Genomic DNA, 27,908 nt, shown 5'->3' on the forward strand with positions numbered 1-27,908 from the left:
TTACCTATTTTTGATATACACAAAAACATTTTTACTTATTTTTGTTTTATTTTAAAATCAACTCGGTTTCAAACTTAAATGTATTTAAATGAAAACGTTAAATTGCCCAAGTGGAAACATGCTTTTTCAAATCCACAGAAAAATGAGTAGGTTGCTATAAAATAAAAATATTTAATGTACCACCTAAAAATATTTCAAGTACTATTGCTAGTAAGTACAATATAACACATTTTGAGAAAATAAATACATGTTTTGAAATTGGAAATAGACCATAGCAGGGAATCAAAAAGAAAACAAAACCCATAATTTCCATCTCCAGAAATAAATATTCAAACAATTAGTGATTATTTTAAAAACTTTATCAACTGTACTCAACTTAGTTAGGTAAATGAAAATCAAAACAGTGTATCATTTTTAACTGTAAAAGTGGTAACAGTATTAAACATTGCTAATATCATGTGTTGGCAAGGTTGTGGGAAAATAAGCATTTTTATATACCACTGGGAGAAGTATGAATTAGCATAACTTTTCTTGGAGGCCAATTTGGCTACATGTATCAAAAATGATAATACATATTTTCATGGATTTGGTACTTCTACACACAGAAGGCAATTTTATAGTTATAATCTTACAAGAAGGCAAAGATGTTTTCAAAAGCGTATTCTTGTCACTGTGCTTAATAATAGGAAAAATGGCAGCAACAGTGGAGATGATTAAGGGAACAAACAATGGTACATATGAACAAAGAACTATGCAGCCATTAAAAAGAATGAGATGATATAGGAAATGCTATTAAGTATGACAAGTGAAAGCGAAAATTGCTCAGTCATGTCTGACTCTTTGTGATCCCATGTATATACAGTCCCTGGAATTCTCCAGGCTACAGTATTGGAGTGGGTAGCCATTCCCTTCTCCAGGGGATCTTCCCAACCCAGGGATCAAACCCAGATCTCCCGCATTGCAGGGAGACTGCAGGATTCTTTACCATTTGAGCCACCAGGGAAACCCAAGAATGCTAGAGTGGGTGTCTTATCCTTTCTTTCTGACCCCGGAATCGAACCAGGGTCTCCTGCATTGCAGGCAGATTCTTTACCAGCTGAACTACGAGGGAAGCTCATCAATAAGTATAGCTATTAATTTTATTTTTAGAGAGAAGATAAAGAATAGCAGTATGGTGTATATATTTTCAAAGGATTTATATATGCCACAAATTTCAAATCTTTTCTTTGTTAAGATAGAAGAAATACGTGATAGTTATATGTCTTGGGAGAGAGATGGTGGGGGAAAACCATAAAGGTGGGTAAAAGAGACATTGTATAATATTTGCATTCTGTATTGTTAAGTTTTGAAAAATCTTACCCATATACAATTTTTCTCTATGTTAACAGACACTCTTTGGGTGTGAGGATAATTGGTGATTTTATTTGTCTGATGCTTTATTCTTTATTCTTTTCTGTTTTAAACAAATAAAGATTATTTCAATAAAAATTTTAAGTGAAAAATCACCAGATTTTTGAATGAAAACCTAGGGTAACCAATATTGGATTATGTATTATATTGTTTTCCAAATATATCACTGCATATCAGGGGCCAAAATTATTCACTTGAAAGTATTTAGTAGTTCAGAGTTACAGAAACTGCTCTAAGAATATATTTTTTTTACAAATAATTCCCAGTTTACCTCCTTAAAATGAAATTGGAACTATTCTTTCCAGCATGAGGATGTGGAGATAAAGAAACAAAACCAAAAAGGTAAAAGAATTGATTTGAAAGAAGACTGAAGTGTAAAGGAGACTATATGGTAGGAAGATTAATTTGGGAATCAAACTTATCTCTGTGATGGTGAAGTCTGCCTTAATAAGACTTTGCCTCATAGATGATGCTTCAAAGAGGCTGACTGTAGAAGGGAAGCCAGGATAGTTACTGGCAGAGTAACACTAGCACCTTATGACCTTGGATTGTATTTGTAATGAGTGCTTTTTAGCAAATTTCTTCATCTTCATTTTCTTTCTTGAAAAGGGGAAAACTACTGTTTTCCTAGGGTTTTCATTTTAAAGTAATATGCGAATTTCAAAACCACCTTATCCCAGTTATGTTCTGAGGTCATGGAATTACAATCTTTAGCAAAATAGCTGCCCTCTCTTGATTCTATTTCTTTGTACACATTTTTTTCTTTATAAGGAATCATTTCCCTGTTATTTCTTTTCTTTGAAAATGCCTGTCATCTTCCTTTATGCAACTGAAATTTCCCTCTTCTCTGAAGCCTTCCCTGACTCCAAAAGTAGAAGCAGGGGTCACTTTTCCCATGACATTTCATTCACAGTGACATTATGCAATTATTTTATTGTACTCTAAAGTTTCATTTTTTTATGCCTCTGTCCCCTCTTTGCCTTAGGCTGCTTGAAAACATAGAGATGGTCTTTCAACAAAACTGCATAAATGTGTGCATGACTTATGGAAGGAAAAATTCAATGAACAATTAATTGCATACGTTGGACACAAATAAAATACTTAGTTTCTCCAGACTAAGGTATTATCATCATTCATTCACTCATTTATTCATAAATATGCATTAATGGCCTACAATGCATCAGGCACAGTGCCAGGAATACAGCAGTACACAAAGTAGGAAGTGTTTTGCCTTTTCAGAATTTGCCAACTTGCAAGATTGAGATACAGATCAGGAAACCGCACTCATAGTGAAGGGCAATGGGGTAATGAAAGCAGAGCCCTTGGGTGTTGGGGAACCTAGTCTAGTGGAAGTCGGGGAGGCCTCCCTGAAGAAGTTATGTGTTCCTGGAGACAAGAAGGATGACGGGATAAGAACGGGAAAGGGAAAAGTGGTCCCAGAGCTGAAGCAAGACAAGCATATGGCTTTTGAGGCAGAGGCTGAAGTGCAGTTTGATTGGAGGGTGATAAGATATCCTGGCATTGGTCCCATCTCTGCATGGCAAATAGATGGGGAAACAATGGAAGCAGTGAGAGACTTTATTTTTGGGGCTCCAAAATCACTGCAGATGGTGACTGCAGCCATGAAATTAAAAGACGCTTGCTCCTTGGAAGAAAAGTTATGACCAACCTAGACAGTATATTAAAAGTGGAGACATTACTTTGCAAACAAGGATCCATCTAGTCAAAGCTATGGTTTTTCTGGTAGTCATGTGTGGATGTGAGAGTTGGACTATAAAGAAAGCTGCGTGCCGAAGAATTGATGCTTTTGAACTGTGGTGTTGGAGAAGACGCTTGAGAGTCCCTTGGACTGCAAGGAGATCCAGCCAGTCCACCCTAAAGGAAATCAGTCCTGAATATTCATTGGAAGGACTGATGCTAAGGCTGAAACTCCAATACTTTGGCCACCTGATGTGAAGAGTTGACTCATTGGAAAGAACCCGATGCTGGGAAAGATTGAAGGCAGAAGGAGAAGGGGATGACAGAGGATGAGATGGTTGGACGGCATCACCGACTCAATGGACATGAGTTTGAGCAAACCCCGGGAGATGGTGATGGACAGGGAAGCCTGGCCTGCTGCAGTCCATGGGGTCACAAAGAGTCAGACATGACTGAGCAACTGAACTGAAGAAAGGGAGAGAGTGCTCAAAGAAGTAGGAGAGGTATCCAAGGACCAAGTCATGGCCGGCCTTTTAAAATCTTGCTAAAATGTTTGTTACTTTATCCTAGAAACAGTAGGAGGACATGTAAGGTAACATTATTGGATAAATATTTTTTAAAAGCTCCATCTGACTGTGGTGTAAAGCATTGACAGGAGGAAGGGAAAGAGGAAACTGACACAACCATCAAAGAGAGAAAAGATAATGAACTATATATTGATCATTATAATATCAACATATCTGAAACTTTTAAAGTTTACAGTACTATAAACAAGGAAATTATATGGTGAAGGACATAATGAGACATCTGTATAGTTGTATTGTCCAATCCCCCTGTGTGGAAATCATCTTTACTGTATCAAGAAAACACAACAGCTAGTTTATAAGAGCCCACACAGACCAAAGGTCTGTATCATTTACAGACCTTAAGCATTTAAGTATCATAATAACAATCACTATTATGGATTAAAGCACATAGAGTTAATGGTAAATTGTAGGTTGATAGTGATACTTAAATATAAACAAATATTGAAAAAACAATATTCATCACCTTTTGAATTATTAAAAAGAAGGGCCATATCGTCTTACCTTTCCAGGAAAGACCTGACTTAATTACTAATGGCCACTACTTTTACTTTCAAATTGTCCCTGTTTGGATGATAAATTACATACTATCTCACTAATAAACTAACTCTTTATTTTGTATTAGTGAATTGACAAATGAAGGGGAAGAATTTTAAGCATTTATCCTGCCTTTTCAGGGTAACTCAAAGAAACTAAGGCTTATTTTTCAAAAGAAATTTTACTACAGATGAAGATAGAACAGAATTAGAAAACCATCTTTTTACAAACTGTAAGCAATGTATTGACTCCAATAAAGATTATTAACTTTAAAAGTATTAATTTAAAATTATTATTATGGTTGATCAAGAATAGGATATTTCTGTAATTTCTAACATAAAACCACAATAATCACTTGTATTTGTCACTAAAGGGAAAATACATACAACTGAAGAATGGAGGAATCAGATAAGCATCACCTTGATCCAGTGGACAACTTTAGCATAATTAAGTCTAAATCAACCAGATATTAGGTCTCCAAATACACTCCACATCACTTACAGTATGTTTTAGAAACTATTTAACTTGATTTCTTCAAAGCCTTTTGATTTAAATTTCAATTTGCTGGAAATACAAGGTATAGAAAAACAAGCTAAATAACCACCAGACAATCCAGAAGATGGAACAAGCTAGGAAAAACTATTCAGCTTTTTTTTCTTTTAAGTAAATTAGGGAATGGTGAAAGAAAATGTAGCTTGATTAAAAGAGACTTGAGTGGCATAACAACCAGAGGAAATGCAAATATTGATTTAAAGAAATCAGTAGTACAGTGCATTTTGAGAAATTTGGGTAAATTTAAACATGGATTGCGTGTTAGATAAGACGAAAAGTTATTGCTATGAAAAGACAATGATAGTTAATGGAGGAAATTTTTATTAAAAAGCCACACATATGGAATGCACTCTTAAAAAAGAAATATATTGTCTTTGTACATATATGCATAAACAGAATATCTGGAAGAATGTGCAGATGTTCAATAGGATTTTAGGAGTACTGATATAGGTAGAGAGCATATGGTCCCACTATATTTTAGTAAGATAAAGTTTTGGTTGGTTGTGCTTTCCAGCTTTCTGTTATACAATGCACACAGATAACTTTGTTAATAACAAAAGGCCAATTTCAGTTTAAAATATGATATTAAAGACATTATAAATTTTATAAATTTATAATTTTTATTAAATCTTTTTTGTTTATAAATATTTTATTTTTCCATTTTATGAAGTTTATTTTTTCTCATCACAATTAACAGGACATGATTAAATTATAGTGCTCAGATTGAGTGGGGTGTTTTAATATTTCAATCTAATAGCCAGATATGTATATATTTTGGACTTATATTATTTTTTCTTTCCAAGCATATTGATCTATCATTGTGTCAATTATTGCTTCTTCACAATTTGACATTTGCTTTGCTCTTCACTAGCTGCTTTATTGGGGGATGCTTCATTAAATTGCTGTGGATTAGGAATAAAGATTCCCAAGGGAATTTTCAAAAATTTACTAATATTTTTCCTAGGATATGCAAAATGTTTTTATTGAGAAAAAAATTCAAAACAGTCATAGATTTTAATTATCCCCATAATCTTCTGAAATATTTTCTCATAAAAATGAAAACTTTAAGGAGGGAAAATTTTGTATCTCTAAAATTTAATTAATTATTTAATTAATTTTGCCCTGTGTTTTCCCAGAAATATTTCAAGATACTTATTAGAATATACAAAACATGACAGACAATAAATCATAAAATAAATGTGGGAATAAAAAATTTAAATGCCAAGGTTGAGTAAAAAGAACAAAAAATAAATTTTAAAATGCTTGGAATAAAACCCATATAATTAATAAACATAATAATTAATTTTGCTAAATGTCTATTAAACAGTTAATAACATCCATGAAGTAAAAGTGCATCAACCAATCACTCTTAATTCTAAGATTAGATTAGTAATTCTCCTGAGATACTGGTAGAGAGATGCTTGTGAAGTATGAACATCACTTTCTTTTTTTTTTTTCATTTATTTATATTAGTTGGAAGCTAATTACTTTACAATATTGTAGTGGTTTTTGCCATACATTGACATGAATCAGCCATGGATTTACATGTGTTACCCATCCTGAAGTCCCCTCCCACCTCCCTCCCCATCCCATCCCTCTGGGTCATCCTAGTGCAAAAGCCCCCAGCACTTGTCTCATGCATCAAACTTGGACTGGCGATCTGTTTCACAATTCATAACATACATGTTTCAATATTATTCTCTCAGATAATCATTTTCAACGACATGTGAAAAAGATGCTATTATCTTATTTTTACATTATTTAGCTTTTTAAATTGGAAACACTTTTTTTGAAGGCTTCAGAAATTCATAACTGTATTTCCATTTTCCAGAGAACTGATTTTTAGTTTGGTTTCATAATCTGTTAAGGTACTGCATGACTATTAATGCTATTCATGAGACTTTCAAGGAAACAGAAAAACTAAGGTTAAATTTTATAGCTTTAAAAAAACTCTACAGTTTAAAAATTGAAGAATTGTTATATTATGTATATGAATAAAAGCCATTAGCAATATTTCATTGATTTCTTTAAATGTGTATATAACTATTTTTTTCAAAAAGCACATATTTTGTGAGGAAAATTGACTTTTTTCAGTAGAGAATTGTGAGCCTTTATTGCTTTCAAGCAAAAAAATATTTATTACATTTCATCATATGTTGGCTATTTTGCTGGCTACTGAGGATCCAGTGGTGAGAGGACACCTGAATCAGTGAATTCTAATATGGCACATTCTTGAAAGGCATTTAGATGCCCAATCAATACTAAGTGAACTCCCTGGTTTAGCTATTAACTGCTGTGGTTTAATGTTTGACAATATACAAGCAAACTTGGAGTAGTGATCAAATAATACACAGATCTCTTATGTTGCTCATGAGGAAGAAAGTCAGCACTGACTCTGATATTAATTTGGTATTAATTTAGCATTTGCTTTCGACATTTAGAGCATTGAGAGGGCACCTTTTATCTTTACCTCCCACCAGTGGCTGGTACATGGAGCTGTTCTTTTCTTTTTCTATTTTAACAGGATCAGACCAATGGTAAGCTTTGAAATACTGGTTTGAATTTGGAAAAATCATCTTCTTCAGAGTTATCAAATAACTCACTCAGTGGAGAACACAAAAAGTGAGCCAAAAGCCAGGGAAAGAGCTAAGAGTTTGTCAGTCCCTTCAAAGATTAGAATCTCTGGCCTCCTTTGAAAGTTTCTGTCCATTCTTAAAAAGAGTCATTTCATTTTAATACCACCATGTCACTATCTCTAGTACCAATGTAGAAATCACAATAAATGTTTTTGTATCGCAGCAACCTTACCATCAAATACAGGGGAAGTGTGTGTATGTGTGTGAGTGAGTGAGTGAGAGAGAGAGAGAGAGAGAGAGAGAGATGGTAAAAGAACATGGAAGAAAGTAATAATTAAGAAGGAGAAACAATAAGAGATTCTAATTTTTTGAGTAAGCTGAGCAGTTAATTTAGTTGGCCTTGAGGCCTAGATGTCTGTTCCTGGATAGATCTACTATTTGGTTAACTTGAACTCACTTGATTAGTTAAACAATATATATACACAAGACTGATACATGTCACTTCACACCCTAGTGTCGACAGCATACATTTTGGCAGTCTGTGTTCGAGGGGTCACATGTGACCACGGCATGGAAACAGCTGTGGTTGAATAGGCTTTCCTCGTGGAATAAGGATAGTTCCTCTCAGGTCCAACATCTGTTTGGAAGAGATAAATGTAGTGATATAAAAATAATTATGGCTCAGTAAACTTTCAAGAAAATGTAATTAGATATTCTTTCAAAGAGGCAAGAATATAAATATTCGAAGAAGGAATCATCTAAGAACCCTAGAAGAAAATCTAAGGGTTTCAACCTGAAAGTTGTTTTTAGATTTAAAATTCAGCCAAGTAATTTCCCTTTTTTTTTATGAGAAGAGAAATTTCCAAGTTTTTTTCAGTGACATTTTAGTAACCTAATAGTAACACATTACATTCTTTAACAACAAGGATACATTTGATTTGACTCTGCATCTACTTCTCTATTTAACTCTAGAAAAAAATTTACTCACTTGTGTGAGATGAGATATATAAGATAATGACACATTGAAATAATCATTATCTATTTGGGTATTGGACACAGTTGTAGCTCCTTTGCTTCCTTTTTCAGCAAATATATCACTAACTGGATAGTAAGGTTCTAGTATTAAAAATCAGTTGTCCTTGAGCAATAGAAATTCCTAATGGTAATAGATAAGTATCAAGCTATCAATATTACTTTGGGCTGGTGAGTGTGTTTGCATTAGGTTGGGAGAAATAACACTGGAGGCAAGGAAGTGTGCTATTTTATTTTGTCCTTACCTTTGAAGAGAGATAAACAGCATGTGAGGATAGCACCAGCCAAAAAACAACCCAAAGAACCAGCCATTCCAAGCCAACAGGACCAACCAAATTTGTATTGGTTGCCAAGAAATATATTGTGCAAAACCAGAGAAGAACGTTCTACATAAACATCAACGGCATACCAAACAGAGCCAATTATTCCTGGGGCACCTGAAAGAAATGGAAATTGCTAAAAATAATTCAGGTCTTTTCCAAATCTAAATCCAAGAAGATTAAGTTATTCTATTGTATTGTATTTAAGAGTATTCTATCATGTTGTATTTAAGATTAGTCTATGACTCTCCTGACCCACCACACCACCCAGACCCATGATTGAAGTTACATCTACTACATAATCAACACCTGTAATTTTAGTGATTTGGGGTTAAAAGCAAATAACTGAAGTAGAAATTGAAAATTTATCTACCACACCCACCATATGTAAGAATAGACTAAGAATTTTATTTATTTCAAATAAAATCTAATCCTCAGAGATTTGTCTTTCTGAAAATTGACTGGTTTTAAATGATGCAACTAAAGTCCTTTCACATGTATAAATTACAGGTATACATTGCATGTCAGGGTTCGGATTGAAGAAAAAATCATGGGCAGTTGTAGAAAAAAAGACTATATGAAAATAGTGTTTCTGAAATCCGTAAGCCCCCAAGAAACTCTCACATTTTTCCTAGTAAGTCTGTGATTTCAAATCACAATTTCATTGCATTCTTTTCACAATTATTTAATGCAACAAGTTTAAGAAGAACCTGATCATGAACACATAGTAATCTTTAGAATATAGGGCATAAATTACTACATCTTTTCTGTAATACTGCAGCCTATAGGTTTAGCATGAAAATTCTTTTTTTTTTTTGAAACTTAAAACAGATTATATATATATATATAGCATACTTATTTCAATTGATAATTCCAAGTTTTTAGTCATCTTGGGTGATTTATTCAGTCATCTCTTTAGCCAATCCTGAAGGAATTTTCTTCATTGACTTATTTTTCTTTAAATTTAGTTCTGATATTTTATTAAAAAAGATAGAGTAGATTACCTAGTGATGTCTTAAAAAGAATTCTAGAACAAAATTGCATAGCATTAAATGATGTCTAAATTGCTAAATAAAGCACATTGTTACATACAAAGGTTTATGCTTTCACTAAGCTGGATATGGGAATGGATATTTTGAAAAGAAAAAAAAAACTAATAAATTATTGTGACTTTTTAGTGCAATTTAGGATCCTTAAGGCCTTGTGTGAAAATATCAGGGAGATCCCATTTTTGACCACGTGATGGGTAAGACTTTCTGCTATGAGTTTACTCTGCCCACATTGGGATTATAGCAACAATTAAGAATGGATACTATTGCTGGGACTCTACCCTAATTTGCAGACCAAGAAAAGGAGACAGATTAATTTAACTGACCTAAAGTCCCACATTACACATATATACATATCTCCAAGTATTTATAGTTTTAGAATTCTCATCAATTTACCCTTCACGTTCCAGTCAGTTTCCCACTTAAATTTGCTTTGGTGACTGTTTGCTGCTACCAAAAAAGAAGATGGTTTTCACTTTGGAGGGTAAACTTATCAGTTTTCAATCTTCCTACATTTTGGTTTTTTCATAGTGCACTTCCTCCCAATTTGCATTATGATCCAAGAAAGACACTGTGTTTTATTTAGGATGACTAAATTGAAATTAATGACTGACTTCAGGAAAATATCAGTTTTGCTGTTGCACTAATAAACCCCATATAAAGTGCATCTTGATTTATTGTTTTTTAGTCTTGCTTGATTTATGTCTTCAGAAATCCACTTATTCTCTGCTTAAGTGAAGATAAGATCATACTTGTTTATTGTTACAGATATGATCATATGAGTTGGCACATGAGAAAAGTCTAATATAGAACTTGACGCAGCTTAGGTCATTGTAAAGAATTGGTGAGGATGTGTACAGGCAAGGTGGTGGCAGCTTGGGGATTGCTTTAGGATTTAACTTCAAGAATAATCACCAAAAAAGTTTTTAAAAATTTAAAGCTTTATATACTTTTTAAGTGGTTAAAAATTGTTAGGATTTAACTTCAAGAATAATCACCAAAAAAGTTTTTAAAAATTTAAAGCTTTATATACTTTTTAAGTGGTTAAAAATTGTTTGAGGACATCAAAAACCTTGATTGGGGATATTAGCCAAAGATTAATATCTGATTACAAAACTAAGGAAAGCAGGGTTGGTGGATGTACTCCTTATTCCTTCATTCTAGAAAATCAAGTCACGTATGATCCTAAAATGAACTCCTTCAGAACAACACCCTTCTTCATCCCAAGACCTTAGTTGAGTATCTTTATCCCCATCACTAGTCCAGACCAGTACCTGCTATCAGTAATGTGGTTCCAGCAACAAAGCAGATGCGGACTTTGATGTATGGCTCATCAGGGAGGAATTTCACGCAGTCAAGTCCAAGGAGCAGGGTAATAAATCCAAACCCAGCTAGAATATCTGCAGTAATCATCAGCGCCCGAGTTACCACCAGCTTCACTAGAAGATCAGAGCACGTGGTTTCAGCATAATCAGAGGCAGGAGACATGTTAATACACAGAGGTGCACCAAAGAGAAAAACACAACCGCGTACATCAGCACATGCCCAGTGAACACAATCGCACTTTAAATGTGCATGAACTTGAAAATAAATACTCTTATTTAATTTTTTCATAAAATTCAAAAGTATTATAAGACTACTGACATTAATTGTTTAAACAAACATTATTTTTTTAAGCACTGCTTATTGTGATCTTGTTGGCCTCTTAGCAAAGTGCCTGGCATATGGCAGAGACTAAATAACTATTTCTCTTTTTCCTCCTGTTTTGGAATGAGTCTTGTTCACAAGTATTAGCTGAAAGCCATATTGAAAATAGAGTATTTCTTCTTCCAAAGATACCCAATAAATATTCATTAAATAATTAATCACTATATTTGTTTGAATTTCTATTGAAAAAGTGTAAATAATTGGTTAGAATTTGATATAGAGGAGAAGAATAAAATAGTTCAAGATGTCTCATGACAATTCAGGTGGGAGCCATCAAAAAATCTTTAGAAGGAGAAGGAACTTCTGTTATTAAGTAGACGATTTCTGGAAGCCAGAATCATATTTTCTTTTAATTCCTTTATGCTGTGACCCTTCCTGGCCAACACTCTGCATTAATCTATCCACCTTGCATTGTCAACTGCACACATTTTAAAGCCATCGCCAATGAGAATATATGGCGGAAAGTCCAGGAAAGAGAAGATCAGGTAAATAGAAGTAGAATGGTAGCAGTCATCTATAATGGGAATATCAACTATGAAAGTTTCCTCAATTGTGAGTCCTAGTGATACTAAATTAAAACTAGGATAATGTTACCACTAATGGAGGATTAATTATCTGAAGTCAGAACTATTGGTACTTTAGCTGGCTAGTGGAGAGGAGTAATAAAATGTATTGCTTTGATGTTACAGTAATTATGTTTTATTTTCATAGTGATTTGGGGTTTCATTTTATTGAAATAATTTTTTCCCCAATGGTGAGATGACTTTAGGACCTACTTAGTTATAGACTGCCTGTAAAAATGTGGCCAATCTTCCAATAAAATATTTTCATAATTCATCTAAGAGAGGAAATCAATGCATAAAATCAATCTGTACCTTAATAGGTGAATATTTAAGATATCAAAATGTGACGATATTTTTTAAAATTTAGAGTCAAATGTAGGCCAAATCTAAGGTTCATTTTTTTTTTTCAAAATTGAAGAAAGATTAAAATATGTAACTTGTTAGGTGATAATTTGTATAGTTCGACAGATCTCCTTGATCCTCAAACGGGTATACACATGTAAGCCTCCTGTTCAGCACTCCACACCAAGTGGTCCCACCCTCTGGAGTATTTCCCTTGAAGTTTTGTAAGTCCCCTTTGAAACTTAGGTCAACAGGGCCAGGACTGTCATCTGGATAGAGTGCCCTGAAATCACTGTGCGCCCTGGTCTTCCCCTGTCTGACCTAGACTCCCATACAAAGTGTGATTCAGATGCTCCGTGGAACTTGAGGACTCACTCCTATGGTGTCATCCAAGGACCGTAGAGCTAGTCCAGTTTCAAGAAGGCAGCTCTGCAAGTAGGTTGCTGACGCTGGCCAGTCAGGAATCTCCTTTTGGAGATTGTCTGGGATTTGGCTACCAGAATATTAAATACTCTGATTTGAAGAAGTGAGATGGACTCAGACTAACAGTATCAACAGAGTCCTAAAAAATGCATCTGAGTCTAAATACCCTAGGTAGACAAGAGCAAGGAGAAAGGTGGTCTAATTGTGATTGTATAAAAGATATCAAAGACTAAAAATAAAATCCTACTCTCTTATAGGTAACATCTTAACTTAGAGGATACAGGTCATTAGTTTCTTAGAACACATTTTTATCTCTTTTGTCTTTAAGCATATGGTAGAATTTTTAAAGGATACTAAGAGATTTTTTAGGATATTGTTTAAAAGTAATAGATAAAAATATATCAAGAGGAAAATGTGAAATAGTATAGGCAAAAGATACAGGACAATTTTAAAGTACAAACAGTGACTTTCTCTGTGTAGTAGGCTTATGAATGATTTTATTTTCTTCTTGCATAAATATACATAACAATATTTTAAAAGTTGGAAATATTGTAGCTTTCTAGTTTCTTCTCAGCTCTAAACATAACCCTGAATTTTTAGAATAGCCTAGTGTTCAAGTGAACACAAAAGTCCATTCCTATTGACCAAATCATGCTTCTTTCTATGTAGAACTAAGTTAGTGCAAGGAAAAAGAGAAAACATAAAAGGTTTTGTTTTAACTGAAAAAATGAAATAAAAGCCTTATGAATTATGTTAAACAGTATTCCAGGCACTCAAATCCTAAATGGCAGAGAATGCTGTTTTTAGAGCACAACTCCTTTTAAGTGTTTCTCCCTGGACTGAAATAGCTGTCCAGGGGAAAAGTCACATTCTAAGGGTTTACTTGTCATTTATCTTGAAAAAATAAATTGCTATGTTGTACCACCACCCATCATTTTATTCTAAAGAGATTAAAACAAATTTGCTTTAATGGTTGCAACAGCACAGTTTGATGTTCTAAATAAATAAATAAATAGTATGGAGAAGAGTGGAGAGAAATCAGTAATAAGGCTTTTCAATCTGTGAAATCTCTTTATTCATAGAAACAAGGGCCTTGTTGACACCTCATTATATTTTAAAGCTAAAGGTAGAGAAGATGAGGAACTGGCTTTTTATATTTTCTAAAAATGTGTCACATAGCTGAATATTTTTCATTCCCTGATCCCACAGTCTGGGTCTCTTTGCCTTTTTCTCTTTGTCTCCCTATCTGCCCCTCTGCCTCCACCTGCTCTCTTTCTTAGCAAATCACTCACTGAAACATTGTAAACTTTCTACCTGACCTAAGTCATTGCTAAAAGACTTCTCTGAAATCTTTTCATCTAACCTATCAACTCTAATCATAAAAATCACTGCCCTTAAAGAATTAATTTCATTTTTAAGTGTTTACTATGAGCCTACTGTGTATAAGCACTATAACAGACTGTTTGTGGGAGAGCAGACCTGAATAAAGTAACAATTTTACCCTAAAGGAATTTATAAATAGACGGGGAAAGACTAAATATGCTAAAAATGCTTCAATTCACATTGCAGAAATAATAAACTAAAATTTTAACTGAAGCATTTAAAACTGAACAGAACTTTAGTATAGTAGAAGGCAAAAACACATCATGGAAACCTGAGTTCAATTTCCTTTGGTCTCCCTGCCCTGACAAGGAGGGGTGTGTAAGGCATACGTACAGGAGTGCTCAGCAAGTATAGAATCATACTCATCACAGGTGCGAATTCCATCAAAAGCATTTGTGACACACTCCCACCAGAGACCTCGGCATTTGGTGCTCACCTAGAGGTTGGAGAAGACAACATGTGAAACGGCCAGGCAGACGCACTTCGGTTTACCTTGATCAAAGGACGAACTTGGCTATTATGAGACTAAAAGCAAAGTACAGTGCTTACAAGGGTGATCTGAATTTCACTGACAACAAACACCATATATTCCAGAGTATTTCTCTTAAGCACTAACAATAAAGACTTTTCTCAACAGAGAGTAAACTTATTTCCTGATTTGGGAGTGGAGGGGGAATAAGTCATGCTGAAGATGGCTAAAATCAGAATTAAACATATGCAGATGCCTATGGCTGGTTCCATCATCATGTCGATCTAATCTGGCAGCACTTCATTTCATTTTGCTATGCTGACATTTACTTATAAAAAAAATCAATATAACAATAGGTGATCACTGTTGACATCTTGAATCTACTAGGAATGTACATTAATTTTTCTTCATCATGAACATGAATCCCATGAAGAAGCATTTATTATACATGAAATTCACAAATTTAAAATAATGGTCAAAGAAAGTTATACAGAAAGACAACAATAAATGAAATATAAAGACCACACGACTTCACCCCTGCTCCACTGACAGACTACAAATGCTTAAGCTAAGATGTGGATGTAAACAAACTGAACATTAATTTCGTACAACCTGACAGTTGTAAACCACTACTACTTAGAAATGTTGTACAGATGATTCTAAATAGCCACTTTAAAGCTAAAAGGTAGCAGTGTCCTGAAACTTCTCATACTTTATAAGCTGTAAGTCAAAACACATATCCTAGAATTATAAACATGCCAACAGGAAATGTTTTCAAGTATTCTTGACAGAACTGTTGCATATGGAACAGAGCTAATATGATTGCTTGTTCTGATTCAATTACAGATTCACATTATTTTGGCAATCTGGGAATAGTTTTTTAACCAAAAATTATCTTGGAAAATGAAAGCTTAAAATATTCCTTAAAGAAAGAATAAATAACAGAGCAGAGTGGGAAGAGAAATGAAAAGCAGGAAGATTATAACTGATGTGGAGAAGAAAGGAATATAGAACATTTTGATTTGCAAAAGAAAATTATATCAGAGAATAACTATACTATGAAACTCCCTGCCCCATGTTCTGCTTTGAAGTTGTTTTGTGCAGCAAATAAGACTTCACTGCTGGCTGCAAGTGAAAGCAAAGTCCCTAGTTGTGTCCGACTTTTTGCGACCCCATGGACTGTATCCTGCTAGGCTCCTCATTTACAGGATTCTTCAGGCAAGAGTACTGGAGTGGTTTGCCATTTCCTTCTCCAGGGGATCTTCCTGACACAGGGATCAAACGTGGGTCTCCCACACTGCAGGCAGACTTTACTGAAACGACTTAGTACACACATCTGATCTGAGACACCACAAAGACTAAAAACTTAATACAGAAAATTCATCTTATGAAATCTAACATATCAGTTTCTGAAGGAGGATATGACCATACAAAGTTATATGAAAAATGAAAGAGTTAATTGCTAAGTTGTCTGACTCTGCGACTCCATGAACTGTAGCCCGCCAGGCTCTTCTGTCCCTGGAATTCTCCAGGTAGGAATACTGGAGTGGGTTGCCATTCCCTTCTCAAGGGCATCTTCCCAAACTAGGGATTAAATTTGGTTCTCCTGCATTGCAGGCAGACTCTTTACTGTTTGAGCTACCAGTGAAGCCCAAAGTTGTATACACATAAAATTTAAACTATAACTGATAAAACAGACTTTAAATTGACACTCATTACGTGTGTTGTTTCTTTGAGCAAGATCTTACCTTTTCGAGCTTCAAACTCCTTGTCTTTATATAGGAACTAATACTAGAGTGACTATAAGAACTAAAAATTTCAAACATACATAATACAAGTAATTTGCTCAATAAATGATAAAATTTGTAAAGTACTTAAGCATCATAATAACCTGAGTTGTGACTAAGTTGAGCATTACTAATGAACCATATGAAAGTTGAGAAAAGCAGATGTAATTGGTTGAATGGCAACCCCTGCCCCCAAATGTAACCATGTTTTAATCCCCAAAACCTGTGAATGGGACCTTACTTGGAAAAAGGGACTTTGCATATGTAGTTAAATTAAGAGTTTTGAGATAAGGAAATCATCTTCAATTACCAGGGTGGCCCTAAATCTAGTGATAAGTGTCCTTATAAGAGATATACACATGTACACACTGCTATATTCACAGTGAGTAACCAACAAGGAGAGGGAGGTGGGAGGGGGGATCGGGATGGGGAATACGTGTAACTCTATGGCTGATTCATATCAATGTATGACAAAACCCACTGAAAAATAAAAAAATAAAAAAAATTAAAAAAAAAAAAAAAGAACTCTACTTAATGTTGTGTGCCAGCCTGGATAGGAGGAGGGTTTGGGGGAAAAAGGATATATGTATATGTATGGCTGAGTACCTTCCCTCTTCACCTCAGCCTACCAAATATTGTTAATCAGCTATGTTCCAATACAAAATAAAAAGTTTAAAGTCTGAAAAAAAAAAAAAAAAAAAGAAGAGAAAAACAGAGGAGAGACAGACAGAAGAGAAGGGGGCCATGTGACCACAGAGACAGACTTCGGAGTGACTCAGCCTCACATCACCGAATGCCTAGGTCATCAGAAGCTGGAAGAGGTGAGGAATGCATTTATTCTCTTCTATGATCCTTCAGAGGCTGTGTAGCCCTCCCAACACTTTGACTTCAAACTTCTGGCCTCCAGAACTGCAAAAGAGTAAATTTCTCTTGTATTAAGTCAACAAATTGTGGTAATGTGTTATGGCAGCCTGGGGAAATGGATATAGTAGAGACGATTTGTACTAAACTATTATAATACAACAGAAAAAAAGCCCTCTCATAGCCTTTTACTCGTTGGAGTCTCAATGAACAGGAACACACTGGGTCTAGTTGATTCCAACTTGAACTAGGTTATGCGGACCTGAAGTCACTATTCTAATAATCAGAGACTGACTAATAATCTCCAATTTCCTGCTAATTCAGCTACTAAAATGAACTAATGAAATCTAATTTAGTCATTCTATGTGAGGTTATTTAGAAAATGAGCTGAGATATATATTTGAGGATACTTATTTTAAGCTAAAAAGTATTTGTTTCTTGCCAAAATAATCCAGTAGTGGTGTCATTTTTCAAGGCTATTGATCATTTACCCGCAATGACCGCATTTAGAAAAGCAATGAGCTCATTAGGGGAAACAAGGAATCCAATTTCATTAGGTATTAATGCTCTAGGGCACAATATTAGATTGTTTGGTATTCACACTCAGTCAAGGTATGTGAGAATAGTGGCTGTAATTAACTAAACTTCTGTGTTACTATAACACTTACTGGAGACACCCTTAAAGGTGCCTTTGTGCCCAAAAAACAAGGTTAAAGGACTGTAGGTTATTTATCACATTTAGGAAAGCCCTCCTTGCCTAAAATTTAGAGTCTTCACTTATCCTCCTGTTGTATAATGTCTTATTAGGAACTCTCTAAAAGGCAGAAAGATAAGTGAAAGTGTTAGTCACTCATGTCTGACTCTTTGTGATCCCAGGGACTGTAACCTGCAAGGCTCCTCTGTCCATAGAATGCTCCAAGCAAGAATATTGTAGTGGGTTGCCCTTCCATTCTCCAGGGGCTCTTACTGACCCAGGGATCGACCTTGGGTTTCCCGTATTGCAGGCAGATTCTTTACCCTCTGAGGAAGTCAGGTAACTCTATAATCCTTAAAGTCTTAAGAAAAGGTTCTTGCAAAGCAGACTTATGCTTAAAATATTATGGTTAATATTTCTTAAAGGGCAAAAGCGACATTAACTATAATTTTTTCTCACAATGTTGTCCAAAATGGACAACTGCAAATTTAAGCTTTGTCCTTTTAACATGTGATCCATATATTAACAGATAACATATAAAATAAAACTTCCATAATTTTTATTTTTATTTATTTCAGTTTTTATTTTTTAAATTATAAAAGTATGATAACACGTTTACAGAAGACTTGGAAAACACAGAATAAGGTTACATGTGGTTCCACTATATACTACCATTATCTTTTAAGTAGATAAATTAAGATTTTTAGTTGGAGTTTCAATATCAAATTCAAAACTTAACAGAATGAATCTACAGAGAAGTAAAAGGATACAGTAGACCTGAAAAGCACTGTAAACCAATTCAACATAAATAAGATTTATACAATTTTCACACAACAGTAGGATACAAATTCTATTCAAGTTCCTATAGACTGCATGCTAGGAGACACTGGAACATATCTGAGGATGTAAAACAAGGTACAAAAATTTCATGGTCTAAAGGCATTGAAATCATAGCAGAGCTTGTTCTCTTATTACTGTGGAATTATGCTAGAAATTAATATCAAAGATATTTGAAAATAACCCACATATTTTCAAGTGCAATGTGACATTTACCCAGAGAGTTCTTTGACTTAGCCATTGAAAGCCTCCATAAAATTAGACTGATAAACAACATAGAGGGTGACTGCAAAAAGAAAACATTTAATTTTCTGTAAATAATGTTTTCCCTGGTTTGTTTTTCACTTTTTAACTTTATTTTCAAAGAGTTTTTATTTTTATTATTTATTTATTTGGCTGTGACACATCTTTGATCTTTGTTACGGCATGTGGGGTCTAGTTACCTGGTCAAGGGTCGAACCCATGACCTCTGTATTAGGAGTGCAGAGCCTTATCCACTGGACCACTAGGGCAGTCCTGATACCTGATGAATTTTTATATCATTTCAATGAATATCTGTTGATCCTAAAGTGAGGAGAAATCAGTTTACCCAAGGTGTGACAGTAAAAGTACAAGTCACCAATATGAATATTTATTATTTGCCAGCAGTAAAACATGAAGATTTTATAAGAGTTCAGATTTCTGGCCAATCTGGCCACCTGGAATTCCTAGTTCCATGTAGCAACAACTAGCAAGAACTGAGTGGTTCTTCAAATTTCTGTCTGTCATTGAAATCTTTCCTCAAAGGCATGTCTTCTTCCATGAGATTCTCCCAGTCTCTCCAGCTGGAGTTAATGTCTTCTTGGATCCTACAGCAACCTGTCCGTATTTCTATAGCATTTATAATGTTGCATTTATCTTTTCATATGCATTTATGTGCATCAGTCTCCCAAGTCTGTCTTTCAGACTGTGTTCATTCATTCAATGTCTGTTCCATGTCAGTCAATCACCTAATGCTGAGGATACAGCAATGACCAAGTTAGGCATGGCACCTTGCTTCAAGGAGCTTACAACCCCTGCTTCTCAGGGTATAATAGATGCCCAGTAGACATTTACTGAGAGAAAATATTTGTCATTTTTTTTCTATTCCATACACATTAACTCTCATTTCAAATTTGCCATGGAAAATGGTTACTGATACACTAGATGTACAATTGATGCTTAATATGTCCTTTCAGCTTGACTGAATAGAGTAGAGTAGCCAAATCCAGGAGTCGAAGAACTAAAGAACTATTACTGAAACTAGGAGTTTATGCTGATTGGATGTCAGCCTCGACCCGATCTACTCAATTGGCTCTGGAAAGTATTTACCACGGTGGTAAAGATAAACAGGATACCACACAGACAAGACTTAAGGAAACTAGATTGATGATCTCTCTTCCAGTTGAGTATATAATGGCATAAATTAATTTCTTAATCCTGGGATTTCTTATTCTAAACTCTTTTGCAGTTTCCCATTAAGGCATCTCTATCCTAGTCTTTGCCAATTTCTCTTTTCTCATCACTCTGTGTTATGAGCAACAACACACAATTTTGCCTGCATTGTCTTATTTACTACAGTTTTGCATGTGTGTCTTGACTCTATATATTTTACATATCTTTTGAGAAGAGAGAAACTTAAAATACTTTAATTCAGATTTCCATATGTAGTAATTATACACAGCAAGTTAGTAAATATTTTTTCTTGGACCACTATCAAACAAGATTTTTCTTTTTCACTATGCATTATGTTATAAATGCATGTGCATTGGAATTTATATGTAAATATAAAATATAGGAAGAATAATGCACTAGTCAAAAGAAAACTGGGATAAGTCATGAAGATATATTCTTTTAAAAACCACCATAAAATAGAAACTTATAGTTTCACATCACTTTGCCAACCTCATGCTAGCATATTGTAATGTTGAAGATGCAACGTACTTGTTTCCAGTACTTACTTGAATATATTTATTAAGATGCAAAAGTTTTAATAATACTATAGTAAACAACATTTTCTATGAAATATTTTCACTTTGAACAAAAGTGACTTTTGAATTTTTTATACTAGAGTTATGAACTTTTCATTTTTATATTTTATTTTCTTTTTCTTACTATTCTAGGGTCTAAAAGAACTCAAGACAGGTAATTTATAAGGATGAGGAAGCAAGATTAAAATAAACTTAATAAATGTCATCTTTCCCTTCTACTCCATTTATGTACCATGAATTTATTTGCTAAAATATGTTTGGTTAACTCTGCTTACTTAGCTGGGAAGCACTGGCTAAAGGTATAAATGGCAAGAATGGGACGACGCAAACTTAGTAGGTAAAAATATAATGTCTGTGGTCTTCATGATAATATCTAATTTACATATATGGGCTATATAAGTATTTCAATTGTAATATGTATTATTTAATTTAAGCCATATATTTCACCTTTTTAGAATGTTTTCCTTATGAAAGTATGGTATCTTAATTTTGCAATGTTTACTATCCAGTGACCGAGATCACAATTTATGTTGAGTGAATTATTATAAAATATTAATTTCCTTTTGTATCTCTCCTTTTCTTCATTTCTTTCCCTCTTTGAAGCACCAGGAAGAAAAGCTATGTTTTCTAGATGAGAATACTGTCTTCACTAATTTTATCATACATCTCAGGGGACTGGATCTTTATTCTTATCTGATTAAAAGGAGGAACCAGATCCACATATTGGAAAAATTTAAATTGCAACAAGATGAAAAGTCTTGCCAAAGAAAAAAATAATGATCTTTCTATAGAGATACTTCTTGTTCAATGTGAGATTTCCAAATAGTACTTCATATTTTATTTCATTTATTTATTGGTTCTTTTAGTAAGTGTGTCAATTATCATAGTAGGCACCCATTCAGTTTATATTAACAAATACCTCCTAAGTTCCCATTATTTAGAAGGGGGAGCTAGGAACTGTAGGAGACAATGAGGTGAATTAAAGACCATTTGTAGCCTCAAATGTCTGCAGAAGGAATTAGAAATCAGTTAAAAAATACAACTAGTATAGAAATAACCAGGGTATATGCTAGTTATAATAATTTAAATATTTATTTTATATCTGAAAGAATTGCAGCATCATTAATGCTTGTCTTATGTCTGAAAATTGTCTTATGTCTGAAAGAATTGTAGAATCATTAATACAAATGGAAGTCCCAGAGGAAAATCTGGTTATGAAAATAAAATGAATCCAAATGTGGATTACCTTTTATTTGAGGTAATAAAATTTTAATCATAGCATTGCTTGGTATAAGGCAGATTTTCTCAGTAAATAACTAACAAAAGTTGAACTTAAAAATGAGAAAAAAAAAAACTTGTGAAAACATCTTTTCTTTTTGATAATTGAGAGACCAGTAACTTTGTAGAGGAGCTACTTTTCAATTTCACTATGGATAACAAAGAATTATGCATAATATGATTAACATACTAATAATGTTATTAATTCATAATTTATTTTCTGTTAAAATGCGTTTAATAGAATACTTATGCTATTTTATCTTTATTCTCTGCCTTATTCTCCTGGTTAGACAAAAAGGGTACAATCATAGGAACTAAAATGGAAAAACCAACAGCTCAGAGAAATAAACAGAATTTGTCCAAGAGAATCAATAGAGAAAATAGGAACAGGACTTAAATCTCATATTTTTCCCTTCAGTGAACATTCTACAAAATGTCATCTCCACCTCCAGAACAAAAACAAAGCAATAAACTGCAAATAGACAATATTATAGCTAACATTTATTGACTGATTTATATTTGCCTGGTACTGTGGTAAATACTTTAGATACATAGGCTCATTTAACTATCACAAGACACTTAGGATGTGCATATCATTATTCTCCCTTTATAGGAGAGGAAATGTGGTTTTACAAAAACTTAAACGTTTGTCTAAATTCACACAGTTATTGACTGGCAGCTTGGGATTTCATCTCAGGTCCTTCTAACTTCAAGTTCAACCTGTAAACATCCACACTACAAAGCATTACCTTTCTGGCCCCCACAAGGTGCTGTGCAACAATCTAAGTGAAAAAGAAATGGCACGGTGTAGGAACATTTTTGCTTAATAACTTTTGCATAAAGATTAATTTTCCTCCATTTAAGCTTTAGGTGAATGATTCCATCCTTCCTTTCATTGTACCAAAACAGGAAAGTGGATTTCAAATTTTAGTTCTCCTTGTGCATCAACCTTGCAGTCAATTATCAATCCCACCAATTCAAATTCTTTAGCTTCCCATATCTTCACATCTTTTAATACTTGTTGCCACACTAGTTTAGATTATCAATGTTTTCCTCCTGTTCTATGGCAAAAGCTTTCTAATTGGTCTCCCTGTAATTCATTTTACCCTTTCTAATCCCCACATTAACCAGAATGATGGATTTTTCTGAAACATATATATTTATATATGTTTTCTTAGAGTGAACCACTTTTGTCTATGATATAAGATCTATGGTAGTGGTTTAGATCAGTCGTGTCTGACCCTTGGAACCCCGTGGACTGTAGACTGCCAGCCTCCTCTGTCCATGGGATTTCCCAAGCATGAATACTGGAAGGGGTTGCCATTTCCTTCTCTAGGGTATCTTTCCAACCCAGAAATCAAACCTGGCTTGGGTTTCTTGCATTGCAGGTGGATTCCTTAACAACTGAGATAAGGGAAACCCCCATATAAGGTCTACATTTTTCGTGAAGACAAATCCCTTGATGATCCAGCACCTATATTCTTTCCCTACACTGGAAACTCTTGCTTTGCTGAAATATGTCCAAAGCCACTAACATACAGCATTCTCATGCCTAGATCTCTGCCTATATCCTATCCCGTGCTTGCAATACTCTCTTCTTTTTCTGTCCCTTTCACCTGTTCCTCCAGTCTGGTTTGGATACTTCTTCTGAGTAGCCTTCACTGATTATTCATGATTGAGTGAGCTGGCCACTCAGAGGTACCTGTAGTTGCAGCACTGGCCACAGCATACTGTGGCTATGAGCTCACCTTTTTGTCTCCCCCAATACTCTGGGAGAAACGTAAGGAAGATCCAAGACTCACCCTCTTTCATAATGTGTACCCACTACAGTATCATGTAGACAAAGAGCATTTGTGGAATGATAGATGATAGAAAAGAAAAAAGGGAAGCACAAATAGAGGGATAAAGAGATCAAGGAGAAGAGGAGGGGAGAAGAAAAAAGAAGAAAAGGGAAGTAGAGCATAAAAGATTTTTTAAAAGAGAGGAAAAAAGAGAAGGGGAGAAGGAAATGAGAGGAGGAAGAAAGAGGAAGAAAGGAGGGAGGGGGGAAGAATAGAAAGGAGAAAAAAATAAGGATGGAAGGAGAGTGGGAAACAAGAAGAAAGAACATATGAAGCTACAGAAAAATGAAGACTATCAACATTAGATTTCCTAGTGGAAATTTCTGGGGAGGCTGTAGATGCCATTGGTCCTCCTATGTTGGCTGGCCATCTCTCTGGAAGACATAGTCATGTCTCTAGACAGTCATAGCCAAGGAGTTCTGATGTTGAAGAATATAAGACTGAAAAGGGCCTTAAAACAACTGAGTTTGACTTCATGTTTATAATTGAGGAAACTGGGCCTAAGACACGAGCTGTGACTTGCTCAGTAGAAGACAGTTAAGATGCAAACACGGGCTACAATAATCTCAAAACCCAAGTTCTAGTCACACAGAAGTGTCTCCAGGACACATGGGACCAGGGACGACAGGAGGAGCAGCACTGTGGCTCAGGACCCTGCTGCCTGACTTGGGGCTGTGCACGACACCATCCCATGTGCTCTTTTTCCTAATGTTTTTATTTCTTTATTTTTTATATTGGAGTAACATTGATTCACAGTGTTATGCTGGTTTCAGGAATATAGCACAGTGATTCAGTCATACATACACATGCATCCAGTCTTTTTCTTAACTCAAAGAACTTTTCTCTTCAGGGCAAGTGTAAATAAGACAAAATACTATTTTGTTGTATTTTGAGTATTCTCTAGTAAGGCAAGGGGTGTTTGAGCTTTATCTGCCTCCTGCTCCCTGTTACTCATATTTGTTCTGTATTTTTTTTCTATTGGTCCTCTCTTGGAAGACCTCTGCTGCCATTTCTACTTTTTGAAATCCTTTTGGATCTTTTTGAAGCTTTGTTCAATGGCTTTTACTCCCTGAGGCTTGTTTCAATGTCCCTGACAGGAAATAATCACCTATCTTCTTTGTTCCATTGGTACTTCATTTCTTTCTCAATATGAATTGGCCTATGCCCTTTATTATAGTTTCATGGTATCTTTGTTCCTGTCTAAGTGTACACTCATGAAAGGCAGGACCTGCTCTTGTTTTATCTTTGCCTCCCCTAGTAGGATTAGCAGAGCACCTTTTACATGACATACATTTCATGTTTGTTATGTTATCCTGAACTATAGAATCCATTTTCCCACTCTGATGTCTTCATCACAATAAAAGATTAACAAAGTTAAAAATTCATTATAGCCCTTTTTGTTTAAATTTTCTATGGCTATGTTTTTTTTTTTAAAGCACTTTTATTGTGTCAACTTTATTCCAATAGTTGTTTAAAGCGACTTGTTAACATGGGCCAATTATATATATGTATGTATGTATGTATATATATCCACGAGAAGGAAGCAAAGAGGGAGAACAGTATAATTGTGTCAGTGAGTATCATATCTTGACATTTAAAGATATTATGACTTTATATGTTGCCAAATGAAAGAGCAATTATTATGAGAGATCCACAAAATATTGACAAATAGACTGCTGGAGAGAATTTTTAAAGGTTCTTTTAATGGGGAGGCTTCTTGGGGAGTATTTATTATGATACATTTCAGGTACAGGAAATATGGAAAAAGCTAGGAACTACTAACTATAGTCCAAGGTTCACAAGAATTTACTGGAGGTAAGTAACCTGGACTGCTCATTCCATTCATTTTCACTAGAAGTCTTCTTGCACAGAAGAGATGGCAAATTGTTTGTATGTACTGAAATGAAATCAAGGAGACACTTTAAGTGCTAGGACTTTCAATCTATCTCAGCAAGGTCTGACCCTTTTAATATTTTTATTTCTTATCAAGTGAAGTTAGCACTTCCATCAGCTTAAGAAGAAAGATTTTCAAATTGATTAGAAAATATTCTAAGAATGCTTTTAGATGTGATTTTGCATATTTTTAAAAAGGTAATTTTAAGTGTGCTCAAGTCCAGCATATTTTTGTATTCATCACCGAGTACTGACAGTCCATATTCTAGCAAGCTAATGGTAGCAGAATGTTTCTATCTGCACTTTCTGAGTACTGTTAAAAGGACAGTTCTTTATTTCATTCACTAGTTATGTGCATGGTCAGATAATGCACCCTGGACTAACATATAACACACATCCTTTATAATATTTCAATTCTATCACAATTTTCAGAAATATAATTTTCAAGTGCTAGCTAAAGAAATACTTAAAACTCTATTGGCTTTGAAGTGCCATGTAGGAGTCAGAGGAAATTTAAAAAGAAAGAAAAAAATAAAACAGAAACATAATAATACACAGAAAAACAGAAAGATTATTACTTTCCATCTGAAACTCCAACTTGAGAGTTTAATAAACAAAATTAGTAGAAAAAACATAAAAAACTTGCCCTCTGGCGTCTTTCTTAAACCTCATAAAGTTATAGCATTTGTTAGAGTAAATTGTTCTCTTCAGGATGTACACAGGAGAACATAGTGGGTTGCTATATATTCTGTATTTGAGTTCCTGTTATAGTTTCTTTTTCTTACCTACACTTTTTGAGGTCTTGCTAATGAATAGTTGCTGATTCTGAAGAACTTATTTTTACCTCTTTCAGCTTCTTATAGCCATTGAAAAAAAATTCTAAATTTCAAAATTACTTCATTCAGAACTTCTCTAGTGACAAAAATAAAATTTTCAGATGTGAACCGCTCACTCATCTCTTGGACAAACATTAGGTTCCCAATATTAACTCATTTTTAAAAGAAGATTTCTTGAATTCACATCTGTCCCATTTTGGGACACACTGCAAAGATTTGGTTTCACACGGAATTTTTTATCCTGTTTGGAAACTTCTTAAAAGGACATTTTTCCATTACACAGTAATTGGATAGGTTTTATATGACTTGAGTTTAGTCACTTGATCAACTTTTAGATGATCATTTCTTAAGAAGGTCTATCACATTACCCTTAATGCTATATTCAAGATTAGCAAATTTCTATTTGTGAGAAAGGATGTTACTGGAGTGTTATTCAATTGGGTATACACAGCAGTGGAAGAGATGTTTCTGGAAAGCTTATATAATTACACTTGTATGAGTTTACCTTTATGAAGAAAGGGGGGTTATCCAGTTACCTCATCTGTAAAATGGGATAACAATATCTACCCCATAGATGAGCTGTGTGTATTAGATAAGTTAGTAATGTAAAGACTCAGTAAGTAGCAAGTAAGGAATAAGTCTATCCACTTTGGCTAGTACTACGATCACTAGTCCTAGAATGTAATGCGACAGGGGGCTTAGAGAAAAGTCAGACGGACTTGGGTCAGTAAAAGAATCTATTGACTTCTTACCTCCAAGGAGTCATCTGCATTCACCATCCAACAGTCTGTCCAGGTGGCCACAACCAAGAACCCAGCGGAGAAAAATGCAAAGAAGCAGGCAGCATACTGAAGAAGATCCCTCATCCTAGTGAGCAGACTGTCTGGAAAGGACACATGGGAGGCTGCCAGCCCTGGGCCCATGCAGGCGGCTGGGATGCTGTCAGTCTCCTGTGCTTCTGGTTCCTGGGGATGTCCAAAATGCTACTGTTAAGGTGTCTTAACAAACAGGCTGTAATCCACAGAGGGGTCTTGGAGGTCATTATCTGCAGCAACCAGCCTCCAATCAGAAGCCAGGTCAGCGAAAGGACTGAGCGTGTTTTGGGTGGGGGAGAAAAAGAGCCTTGTTCATGGTTTCTGCCCAGACCGTGGGCTAATGGGACATGGTGGTCACAAGAAGCACGTGCTGGCGTCAAGATGGAGAGAAGGAAGAAGGGTTACACCCCAT

General features: G+C 34.7%; 1 protein-coding gene across 1 annotated transcript; it reads right to left on the minus strand.

Annotated features, from left to right (window-relative positions):
* Positions 1–27,908, minus strand: CLDN16 (claudin 16). The gene is made up of 5 exons (XM_065943154.1): positions 27,434–27,908; positions 14,510–14,612; positions 11,033–11,197; positions 8,635–8,826; positions 1–7,994 (listed from the first exon to the last, which is right to left on the minus strand). The coding sequence occupies exons 1-5, from the start codon at positions 27,602–27,604 to the stop codon at positions 7,861–7,863; spliced, it is 765 nt and encodes a 254-aa protein (XP_065799226.1). The 5' UTR covers positions 27,605–27,908; the 3' UTR covers positions 1–7,860.

The sequence above is a fragment of the Muntiacus reevesi genome, chromosome 8, assembly GCF_963930625.1.
Source record: "Muntiacus reevesi chromosome 8, mMunRee1.1, whole genome shotgun sequence".
NCBI classification, from domain to species: Eukaryota; Metazoa; Chordata; class Mammalia; order Artiodactyla; family Cervidae; genus Muntiacus; species Muntiacus reevesi.

Excerpts from the sequence above, each read along its gene's own strand:
- CLDN16 (XM_065943154.1), bottom strand. The coding sequence starts at position 27,604 with ATGGGCCCAGGGCTGGCAGCCTCCCATGTGTCCTTTCCAGACAGTCTG. Across the intron at positions 14,613-27,433 it reads ATGCAGATGACTCCTTGGAG|GTGAGCACCAAATGCCGAGG; the intron begins GTAAGAAGTCAA and ends TCCAACCTCTAG. Across the intron at positions 8,827-11,032 it reads AACCACATTACTGATAGCAG|GTGCCCCAGGAATAATTGGC; the intron begins GTACTGGTCTGG and ends CATTTCTTTCAG.